The sequence below is a fragment of the Coptis chinensis genome, chromosome 9 (genome assembly GCF_015680905.1).
Source record: "Coptis chinensis isolate HL-2020 chromosome 9, ASM1568090v1, whole genome shotgun sequence".
NCBI classification, from domain to species: Eukaryota; Viridiplantae; Streptophyta; class Magnoliopsida; order Ranunculales; family Ranunculaceae; genus Coptis; species Coptis chinensis.
In genome coordinates, this window is record NC_141464.1 from 80794060 (window position 1) to 80805905 (window position 11846).

The 11846-nt window shown below is 35.3% G+C and overlaps 1 protein-coding gene and 1 pseudogene across 2 annotated transcripts; one reads left to right on the top strand and one right to left on the bottom strand.

Annotated features, from left to right (window-relative positions):
• Nucleotides 1-267: 267 nt before the first annotated feature.
• On the top strand, nucleotides 268-3728 carry LOC147478568 (transcription factor bHLH144 pseudogene; annotated as a pseudogene). Its single transcript, XR_015209231.1, has 4 exons — nucleotides 268-455; nucleotides 737-844; nucleotides 942-1132; nucleotides 2226-3728. The product of XR_015209231.1 is annotated as a transcription factor bHLH144 pseudogene (transcript).
• Nucleotides 3729-5219: 1491 nt separating this feature from the next.
• LOC147478569 (calcineurin B-like protein 3) lies at nucleotides 5220-11846 on the bottom strand. Its single transcript, XM_086584653.1, has 9 exons — nucleotides 11692-11846; nucleotides 11253-11407; nucleotides 10768-10850; nucleotides 10413-10472; nucleotides 9776-9884; nucleotides 9611-9663; nucleotides 8111-8191; nucleotides 6381-6493; nucleotides 5220-5592 (listed from the first exon to the last, which is right to left on the bottom strand). The coding sequence occupies exons 2-9, from the start codon at nucleotides 11374-11376 to the stop codon at nucleotides 5535-5537; spliced, it is 681 nt and encodes a 226-aa protein (XP_086440779.1). The 5' UTR covers nucleotides 11377-11407; nucleotides 11692-11846; the 3' UTR covers nucleotides 5220-5534.

An 11846-nucleotide genomic window follows, 5' to 3' on the forward strand; every position in this document is an offset into this window, starting at 1 on the left:
GTGTCAAGCCATGTTATACAAAACATTTTTATAGACAAGGAAACATATGGGCCCTAAGACACACACATTACATCTTTTTGATATGTGGATCTCAAACCCAAGCCCAATACGAAATGACTACGTCACAACCACGTAAGCCAATCTCGTCATTCCAAATCCAATCAACGGTCACAATCAAATCCGAAATAGTCAACACAAATCTCGATACTTTTGACTTTTAACTAACTTAACTATATAGTCAAAAGCTAACTCAACCGTAGTTAAACTTTAACCACTTTCTCTCTCTAAATTCTCAACTGAAAAAAGAGTACACATCTCTTTTTCACTACTTTGCAAATCTTACCTTCCATTGTTATAGACAACAATTCTTCAAATCCATTAAAAAGCTTTCATTTCTAGCTTGTGTTGAGCTCATTTTTGGATTCTACATGTAAAGATCTTCTAAAATATACAAGGTTTGTCTTCTAAATCACACTTTTCAATAGTGCCAACTGTTTATGAGCTGATTTTAGTCTCTGGGGCTGTCCAAGTTTTGATCTTTGATGATTTTATGTTGATTTAGAAGTGTTTTATGAGACCCCTTTTGGTAAAATTTTCATTTATATGATTTTTACTTCATTTTTTTTTTAGTTTAGTATTATTTGTTGTATAGTTGTAGCTCAATTTGAAATTTAGTGACTTGGGTTTTGTTTTGCTTTGTTATCGGAGCTCATTTGTTATATACTATTTGTTTCAGATATTGAGTTGAAGAAAAATCTATCAACATGCCTTGGACATCATTTGTTAATTACAACAGGAAGTGTATATGTTGTGTCGTGTTTTTCCGCGTGATACTGTAAAGACTGTAAGTTTAGCATCCAAGAACTTTGTCAATATATATATATATTCTTTGGTTGTGTTTTTTAGCTTATTGAGATTGTTTTTTAAATGTACTGCTGCAGGTGAATTTCTCTGGTTGAGTGACGGGGTTCTTTGCATTTGTGATTTTTTTTTTTCGATTTCTACTGTTGTTGAAAAAGTTAGAATGTACATTGCGATCAATTTGAAGAGATACCAAAAAGTGAAGGAGGGAGGAAATATTACGATGAACGTGAGAATTATTGCTTATTACCAATTGTTGCAAATTTGTCAGGTAATTATTTTTTCTTGTATCATTTTGTGTATTTTATAGCCTTGAATGAATTTGAATTATGCAGTAGTACAATAATATGATGTTCTATTTATTTAGTTTTAGAAGCATCATTTGAGTTTATTCTTTTCTAAGATTAAAGCTATCTGTATTGTGGTGGAAGACTACTGTTGTATTTTCCCCGTAAGGTCTGGGCTTTGGAACAGTAATTCAATTAATGGATTTATATGGGTACTGAAGTTAGAGATTTAACTATTTAAGGTATGATATACGACTAGTAAGCCTAGCGTAAGAACTGAGAACTCGCTCTGGTTGTAGATTGTTGGATAAATCTAATTGGACTTTGTATTTCCCACTAAACTTAGGTCAACCAAATTCGTTAAACGGATGAATCAAAATCTTATAAGGAGTAACTAGTTGTGAACGAAAGTAGTTAGGTGGATCTTGATAAATGCCTTGAGCTTTGCGTAGGCACATAAAAGATTAAAAGATAAAATTATTTGAGGACTTGGAGATTTAGTTTTGACCATACCTTACATCTATGAATGATAAAGCAAGACTGTTACTAGTCTAGAAAACTGTCCACTTGTATTTGGTACAGTAAAAAATCAGCACAACTTGAAATAGGAAGAAGGTAAAACAACAATAGTTTGCATTTGACAGTAATGCTGTACCTAGAAGTTGAAGAGGAAGTAGGATTTTGGGGTTTTGAAGAAGCAACAATAGTTTAGGAGATATTGATTTTGTCATTTGGATACTTGGATTATTTTTTCCACTTTTGGTTTAAGATTAGAAGTGTTTCTATTGATAAACTTGAGTTGTTTTTACTAACAAAAAACTGGATAATTATGGGAATAGAAGTCTTCCAGATCCCTATTCATGGATATTTTAGTATACCCTTTCTGGAGCCACCTAGTGAGAGTGTGAGACATGTTTATGTGATTATTATTTTATTTAACTTTAATTTTAATTTTTTGTTCTTATGAGTGAGTTGTTGTGTTTTTGTATTTTGCAATACCTTAGTTTTGTGATTTTATCATCTTCATGTAGGTTCATTTTAACTGCTACTTATTATATCTTTCCCTTGATATGTCAGGCCAAGTATTTCCGTCTGTTACTTAAGCCTGTCACGTAGTTTGTATATCGAAAAGCTCTGCATCTCAAGAACTGGTCTTCCTTGTATCACAATTCACAAATAAGAAGTATTACAATTCACAAATAAGAAGTAAAAGTAATCAGAAATTGCGTATGGCATCTTAAATTAGTGAAAAGGGCTTCCCTGCTGCCACGGTAATGGCATAAATCTCCCCTTTTACCTCCGGAACTTTAGATCACATCCTCTTCAGACCAAACAACTACTTTGTCAAAACAGCTTTACTCTGAATCTTAAGTGATATTCCTACACTCATGAGTGACAAACAATTTTTCCGAGAAAAGGCAGTGTCCCCTACTCGGTATCAAGTAGGTGCCTCTTATATGAATTATGGCCCTGTTGAACATGACCTAGGTCCTATCCTACCACTGGCTCCAGACTTGAGGCCCTTTCATGGGGTTGAATTCCAACCCTCAGAAGTATGTCCAAAGAACTTCATTATCTTTGATCAGACTAATAACAGAAGTCGCATCATGTACCACCCTGCTCTGACCCCCCAGAAGTTCAATTCCCCTGGCATTGATATGCATGCAGCATTTCTCGAAGATAATGACACAAGGAAAAATACATGCACCGAGAACGCTGAATCTTCCTCTTTTTTGAAAGAGGATTCAAAAGATATCGATGCTTTAATGAGTTTGGAAGAAGATGAACTCGAAGAGGATGATGAGGTGGTTAGCACTGCACGGACTTTTGGCAGCTATGAATGTGGCTCCCCTGACTCATGCTCCAATTTTTGTTCCAAATCCCGCAAGCCGAGGTTTTCTTCGACTGAGAAGTCATGCTCTGGATGCTGCAGCAGCAGTGACGACAGTGAAAAGCAGCGACGGAGGATGAAGAAAATGGTTAAGGCACTGCGTTCAATTGTTCCCGGTGCCGACCAGATGAATACTGCCACTGTTATTGATGAAGCCGTTACTTACCTCAAGTCCTTAAAGGTTGAAGTGAAGAAACATGGGCTTGGGAATTTCAGTAATTGAGTAAAGCGTTGCCACTGTAACAAAAGTCAAGTACTTTATTCTACAGATAGTATTTTTCATTATCATCTCTTCCTTTATGTCTATTGATACACAGTTCAGTTGCAAGGAGACATTAAGGAGATCATAATACCGACTAAGATTGGAATTAGCGTGTGAAGAAGGCAAATGATGCTTTTGGCAGTGGGCGTATGCCGGGTGGTAAGCAGCATTCTCTTAGAGCCAGTATGGTGGGGTTTCAGCTCCCCAACTTTATTGACTGATCTATGATTTGTTCTTTCGGATGAACGTGAGGGCTGGGAAATGAGTGTGAAGAGAGTCTATGTAATCTGCAAGTTATTTTCTTTTTCTTTTATCATTATTATGTCAAACATCATTTCGGACTTGGTACTAATGATGTTACGACTTCTAGGTACCTTATCTTTTCTAAACGTGTTTATTTATATTTAATAAGTGCATTCACATACTAGTGTTCTGTCTGCATCTCTTTCTACCTTTGAAATATGAAGCCCACAAACATTTTATAATGTTGGTGGCTGTCCTAATCATTCTATCTAAATATGTACTTAAATTGAAAATGGAGAACACTTTATGCGGGCTTGACATGAAGCTTACTTTTGGGGTCGCTATGCAACGTTAAACATTAAAATTTCATTTATGCTTCATAACACAGAGACAGGATGCATATTGTTGCATGCATATAAACTATTCTGTGCTCTGTACTAACCAATAGCTAGCGGTGTTGGTGGAAAAAACTCCCTAAGTCTTTGGATTGAATATGTTTGGTATGTTCATGGCCAACTTTCAAACTTTATTATTGTCGATGCCAATGATGCATTGTCTTTTTACTTTTTCTGTCTCCAATCAACTGTGCTTTGGATGGATGATGTAACTTGGCACTTTGAGACATGCCTGTTAGCTTCCCACTTTGGGTATCATTTGCTCCCCGATGTGGTTGGGGTGTAAAACGGGTCTGTAAGCCATGAACTTGGTCGTATAAAATATTCGTTCTGTACTTGCTAAGATGGTTATGTCTCATCCTTATCTGAATAAAGCATTGTCAATCCGTGAATTTTTCATGCGAGTGTTTTCTTGGAAGTGAAAATGGATGTGTTATACGGTTCTTTATCCAGACCAGGAAAAGAGTAGTGTACTTGCTTCTTGTTTGCATGAAACATCTATCCAACTACGTTCCCTAGTCCCTAGTCCCTAGTCCCTACTTCCATTCCGGTTCAAGTGTTCATTTTTCATGTGCCTCAACCTTGGTAGATGGGCTTGTCGATATGAGCCCGTGGACTGTTCAACGTTTGTGTTTACTAATCCTTAATTCGTTACGCCCTTGTCTTTATAAGCCATCTAGTAAGGTTGCAGTCTATTGAGTAAATTCTAGCACTCTCATACAAATTGGGAGAGAAGCCACCTATAACTTTATGGGAGGAGACCTAAAGAGAGTAGTCGTTCCACATGCAGTTTTGAGTTTCCACAAGAAAGAATTTATTTGGCGTTTGTTTCAAGTATTGAATGCTTAATGGCGAGTGGATGAGCCCAAACATAATGCAAATGACGTTGGACATACTTCAGTACACAGGTTATCCTGTATTCCGCAATCAAACAACTGTCTGAAACAGCAACCAGTGATCAGAACCACCTAGCAAAAAAAAAAAATGTATCCGTTAGTTTCTACTTTCTAGCTGATAGTGTATTGCACGCCTAATAAGATTAATCCGTCCCTTTGTGCATTCAGACAAACTATGGAAACAGTTCGTTTTTTCTCTGTTCTTTGAACATTTCCTTTTTGTAGTAGGCTTATGAAATTTGGACAAGATTCACATGCAAAAGTGATGAATAATTTACAGTTCGTAAGGATTTCCTGACAGCATTACATTATGAAGCAATTAATTAGTTTTTTTCAAAATCAAGTTTGAAAAAGAGAGAGAGAGGGAGAGAGGGAGAACACGTATCATTGTAAAAGAACATTCAATTGAAAGATATTTCCAACCATATGCACAATTTTTACATCCCTAAAACAAAGCGCAGATCACTACGCTACACTTTCCCTTGATACAGATGAGAGACACAGAACGCCTAAACAGGAGTTAGGTATTGTCTACAAAAATAACAAACAAAGAGCAATGGTCCGAAACAGAAAACGCACAACTTCTCAACACTCACATATGACTGCACACTTCAACATATCCCACCTAAAATGCAGCTTGAAAGAAACCGAATACAACCTCCAACAAATTTTTCCTTGGACCTTAACCTGGACACAGCCTTAGGTATCATCGACTTGAGAGTGAAATACAAAGCTCGGGAATGTAGTTGTGATGTCCCTGCCCAAGGAAAATGTCAAGAAAACTGTCAGTTTGAGCCAGAATGATGAAACCAGCACGCAGTGAACATAATAGACTGCAGACCGCAAAGGGAAACATAACATGCATAGTCCTCTAACTAATGTTACAATCTCATTGGCTTGTAAGGGAGCTTCAGATCTTTGTCTGAATCAGATTGGTTTTTTTCTAATTTGATTTATGTTGCATATGCTCTCAATGGATTTTATAGTATGATGGTCATTTGATAAACATAAAATTGAAGGCGCGTCCAGCTTGTTTCTGGAGCTGATTCTAATCACATGGTTATGAGAACTTGATCAAGTCAGATTTATAATCAGAAAAATTATACACAAGATGATACATGTAAAATTTCTTCTTCTTCTTTTTCCCTTAAATAAATCACACCTTGATCACCCAAAATAAAAATTGACCAACTCTTTGTTAGGAACTTATGAATTTAATAGCACTCAACTCAAGGTTGCCAGTAGAGATGGCTACATAAGTTCACTGGTGAAAAGTTTTCTAAATGTTATGCCTTGAGGCAGACAAGGATTGAACCTAGGCATTTCGAAAAAAGTACGATCCAAAAAATACAACAAAAACTTCTGGAAATCAAATGTGAAAGGCATTATTGAGGATAGTTGATGGCCCCTTCTCAAATTAACAGAGGATATGACATGACTCATGAGTGACTGAAGAATCATAATCCTCGACTTATGCTGACAAACATTCTCACCATTTCCCATCTAACTAGGAAAGAGCATTGAAGTGATAAATTTGAAACTTACTTGAGGTATTGAAGGGTCATATTCTTCAACAGAGATGGATGTCGCAGAACAAGACTTCTCCACTCTTCCTTGTCGATCTTCCCATCATGTTTTGTATCAGCTTCCTCAAAGGTCTGTTATATCAGTATCATCATAAAAAAAAAACATTTTTATATTGGTAACACTGACAAGTAACAACAAAAAAGCCTTGTACCTGATGATGAACAGAAAAATAAGGCAATCAACTTTTGACCCAATTTTTCTAAAACTGCTAAGCGAAGTTGGTACACCTGACCAGACAAACCAGCATAATGACGAATAATCTACCTAATGAATGATTAGTGTCATTAGCTGTGTAAGAACTCCCACCTAGAAGCAGCTCAGCCTTTCCATCACCCATCGACTTAACTCACTTGGTGGACAGAGAGACGAGATTATGAATATTAGTTCACTAAAGGCTTTCCTCGTCAGACAAGAGCCTTCCAGATCCATTCCCATATAACCTTAGATCGTGGTCCTCATCGGCTATCAATGCATGGGTCATGAGGATCTGGGCCATCAGACCTGCAATATGAGGATAGCGTCGCATGACTACAAACTGGTGCGTTTTGAAATGATCAAACTTCCTTCCAGAGTATCACCATCATGACCGGAAAAGCCTGGTATTTCTTGGTAGAAGCACTGTACAAACTCAGAAGGCTAAGGCTCTACTTGGTAGCGACTTTCCCTCTATCCCTTCTTACGTTAAATGCACTGGGAATACTTTGCAAATTATCATCTTCACCAAGTAGAGCCTTGTTGTACATAATTTGGCTTGAGTGTAACAGGACGCATTTAGAAGGGGACAAAGTCAACTTTGCAAATTATCATCTTCACCATTCTGGTCATAGTCTACAGGTTTGAGGGCCTTGTTTTAAAGTTTGTCTTCAAATGGAAATTTATACTGTTCTTTAATTGTACTAGGAAAAAAATTAGGAAGTTCATCAATCATTGTGGTACTCTTTCTTTTTTTTTAATCTAAGCTCTGCTATGACATTCTTAAAGGTACTTCCACTTTCGAGATACTCCAACTTTTCTATGTTTTGTAGAGATCTTTAGAAAATAATAACAAAAAAAACAGGTGAAAGAATGAAAGTATTCTTTCAGAAAAGGTTTTGTTGATGATCACAAACTTTCAGACTATTAGCAACAGATTAAAATGGATATCACACACAAGGACACAATGTTACCAATGTCAAGAAGCACGAGCACTCAGATAAAAGCATTTGAAACTCAAAACGGTAATATGAAAGGTCAACTCTGATTTGAAATACACAAATAAACTAATTAAAACATAGCTACAGATTTATTTTTATTTTATTTTTATCGACTAAAAGAAGTTCCATTAACGGTGGAGCAACTTAATAAAGCTGTAAAAGAGTGGCGGGATTTATATTCATGTGTGTTACTAACTTCAATTATCAAAACCATAATTGGTAGCGTCAATATATATTTACATGATTGTTGGGATAAATACCTTGTATGAATTGATAACCTCGGCGAGACAAAGATAGGGTAAAGCAAAAACGAAAAACAGAATCAACAGTTTATGTCTACAACAATATTCATAATGGGTAGAAAATGGCCTAACATGGATGCAGAAAAGCACATAATGGTATCACTGACAACAGAGAACAGTAAAGAAACACCACTGACTGAGTTTGTGGGGGTGTGGGAAATAATATGCAAGTAAGTTATGAATTACACAGCACCTTGTCAATAATACTTTCTATCACATCATCGGAAAGATTCATTCCAGATTCAGCTAGCGTAGCCACTACCATTTGCTTCACCTAGACATACAGATGTGAAGTGAAAATGTCAAAAAAATACTCCTTCAAACTTTCATTGAAAATGAAGGTTCTACAGGATATAGATTCGAGACAACAATGCTTCATTTCATACAAACAATGCATTGCATGTAGATTCTTAGAAACTCAAACAAGAGTGTGTATGTATACGACAACACGTCTGTGTGTTTGCATTATGCATGCCACTACAGCAATATATATTTAATAGCAATAAACATAAAATGAGGTATATCTCAAATAATTGTTTTTTAAATCAGTTATTTAATCCGAGAGTAACAAGCTTTCTCTCAGAACTCGGAAGTCCTCTAAACTAGTTACTGCAAGGGTTATGAAACCTAAATTTGGACATAGAAATCACAGCTAAAAATGATAATTAGAGCTATCAAATATCTCTGAGAAATTACAGCTGAACACTAATATCTCCAAGAAACTATTGTAAGCGTTTACAATTAGAATAATGTCCAAATTTTTTTGAATGTTCTCACTTCTTAAAGAAGAGCAGCTATAGGGCAGCTCTGTGTGGCTTTCGCAGTTAAAATATCTTCATTAAATGTCATTTTTATACGACTTGAAGTTTCATTTATAACCAAGATACAGTAATTACCAATAACATATTGATAAGAATAAGCACCTACCTTATTAATAGAACAAGCTGGTCTAGGGAAAATAGTTAGCAATCATGGTCCCAAATTCATCTAAATGATGCGGACTAACCTTTTCTGGACCAATTCTAATAGCAGTGTTTGGTTCCTTCGATGTATCTACATCATATTCTAATAATGACCAACTTTCTTCTTATTTTTACATCTAACATTACCTTATGAAGAGGAGCACCGAACATGTGTTTGGGCTGTCACATATATCATATTCTAGAATACCACTAAAATTTATGATGTTTTGTGATTTGATGGTTAAAATTTTCTAAGTGATTTTCCTACAAGAGTTCCAATTCTTAGCAACTCATCCTCAGATTTCAAAGATGTATGAATAATTATAAGAAAATCGATTCAGGCAACAGAAGCAATTATGTAAGTATGTACGCTCATTCCTATCTGGTGGATCTCTCCCCGGGATCTTTAATTAGCATGTTTTCTTCAGCTAATGAAAACATGGTTAACATATACTAGCGTAGTTTTAAGATTAATCTCATCAAAAGGTAATATCCAATTTACCATCATCATATATACATGGACACACTAGCAACTATCGGTGCTCACATTACGCCAATGCCTACTAGATACAGCGTGAAATCAAATTTTAGTATTCGCAATCCACATAATATGTGGATGTTGTTATAGCTAGCTAAAGCTCCAAGTTTAATTTGAGCATAAGCAGGCATAAGGTAAGGTTCACAAGATTCGATTATATTGCAAAATTATAGTTGAAAATGACAATAGGTACCTCTTGTCTCTCAATGAACCCTTGTTGCTTAAGATCATACAATTGAAAAGAAACTGCAAGCAAAGAATGTTTCAACATTATTAGCCATAGAGGAACCATTCTACTCATCAACCAAATAGAATGAACTGAAAGAAAATGTTAAACTGACAACTATCTACAACTTACAATCAATCTTATCGTCAATTGGAGCATTGGGATGAAAGACAGAGAGAGCACGTGCAAACTCTTCAAAACCTAATATCCCATTATGCTTTGTGTCAAACAGGTCAAATACCTGAAGATTTGAACCATGGAAATAATTATAAATAATGAGAAGAATACCCTCAAAAAGCAAGCTACGTAGAAAAATGACAATAACAAGAAACTCGCATGCAACTATGATAGAGTCGTCACAATCATTATTTTTGGAACAAAAACTATAATGTGTCTTCATACACTAATAATAGTATGAAACAACATATATAACCACTTAAACTAAATGTAACAGTTGTGAATATGATCCTTTGATGGGATCAGAAGCACGTCCTGGGTGCAAAAAGGGAAATGAAGAAGAACAAGTTGCCTGAAAGAAAATGGGCGTCGAAGGAAAACGGAAATGCAAAACTGCATAAAGTAAAATCGTCCACTTCAAAGAATCATCCACTTTGCTTCTCAAACCCTGCTATTTTTAGTTGAGTGTTTGAGACGCGGTCATGTGGTATGATTCGAAATTCAGCACTAATGAATTATATGCATCATCATAGGAATAATTTCTTAAAAAAATAAAAAAATAAAAAAGGAAAAACTTGGACATGGAGAGTACCCGATCAGCAAATAAGCTTTCCTTCTTATTTGTCTTGAACAATGCCAATTGGAACTCTTCCTGTAAGATTATTATATTTTAGTATAAAGCACATTCATTACATGATGGAAAACAGGTTTTATGTGCACCAGAAAACATTTCTAAATGAAGCAGGGGTAGCAAAATTCTCATCAAGTTTTAGATACAGCACTTTGTTTACATGTAAGGCCAAATTTTAGTACAAAATCATACCCTATGAGTACGTCAAGTCAATTTATGATACAACAGAAGAGAAGAGCAGTCAACCACATGCAAAATAATCAACCTAATTATGTATACACTATACAAGATAACTTGCAATTTGGAATATATCTACCTTGTTGATTAGGCCATCATCAATTACAGCACTGCTAATCTTCTTAAACAACTCATAGAGCGCTTCTATTTCACTTACACTAACTGTGATAAGAACAAAGGGAAAAAGAGGAACAAAGGATGAGCAACATAATCAGCCATAAATGGCTACAATATTCAAGGGAAAATGCATTGACTGGGAACAGAGGATCAACTTGAGAATATAATTACTTTAAGTAATTTTGATAGTAACAGTTTTTCACTTTTTCGTTTATAGGCAAAAGAAACATCAAAGTGACATTTGGTGAAAAACTAATCTGTCCTTCATCGTAAGAAATACAATGGCAACACTTTTGCATGTGCATATGGTTTTCACTTTTCAGTAGCTTCATGAATTCAAATACTATATAAGTGAAAGCCTCGAAGTTTATAATCCTATCATGACATTCAATTTCACTTTTTGTGGGAATAAGAAATGAAAATAGAAAAAAAGATTGGAAAACATACAGACTGTTTCGCGGGCAAGAACTTCAGGATCTTCAAGTCCTCTTGCTGGTTTATACAAATCGACATCACAACAACTTAATATTGAAGCAAACACTTGCTTAAATCCCTCTAGGCACTGCAACATTCTATTTAACTCTTATCAAAACACCCCATACCTGTAAAACAATTAATTACCCCATACTTAAATTCATAACAAAATGAATATATATTTGATAAAAAATGGTCTAAAATGCCCCACACTTACCAACCTTTCAAATCCAAATTAAACATCATATTCAATCAAGGTTTAACGTTAATTTCATTATAAAGTTAACAGGACTAGATCTGAATCAAACCCATAAACTTAATATTATATTAGGGCTTTATTTAATCCAATAATTCAATTACAAAAAAAAAAAAAAAAAAATTGAGAGAAGAAAAGAGGACGGGTGTGTATTACCTAGCTTGTTAGCTCGTTGGATGTGGTTAATGAGAAGAAGAAGAAGTCCATTGAAGCTCCATTGGCAGAGATAGAAAAAATGAGGAGATAGCTCCCAGAGCTTCGTTGTAACAATTTTTTTTTTTTTTTCTTTTTTATTTAGTGAAAATAATTAA

What these genes read in the sequence shown, in the direction of transcription:
- LOC147478569 (XM_086584653.1), bottom strand. Translation starts at nt 11,376, where the DNA reads ATGTTGCAGTGCCTAGAGGGATTTAAGCAAGTGTTTGCTTCAATATTA. An exon ending in GGTTCATTGAGAGACAAGAG is followed by an intron (nt 8,192 to 9,610) that starts GTACCTATTGTC and finishes CTGTATGTCTAG; the next exon opens with GTGAAGCAAATGGTAGTGGC. An exon ending in ATGACCCTTCAATACCTCAA is followed by an intron (nt 5,593 to 6,380) that starts GTAAGTTTCAAA and finishes TTCCTTGGGCAG; the next exon opens with GGACATCACAACTACATTCC.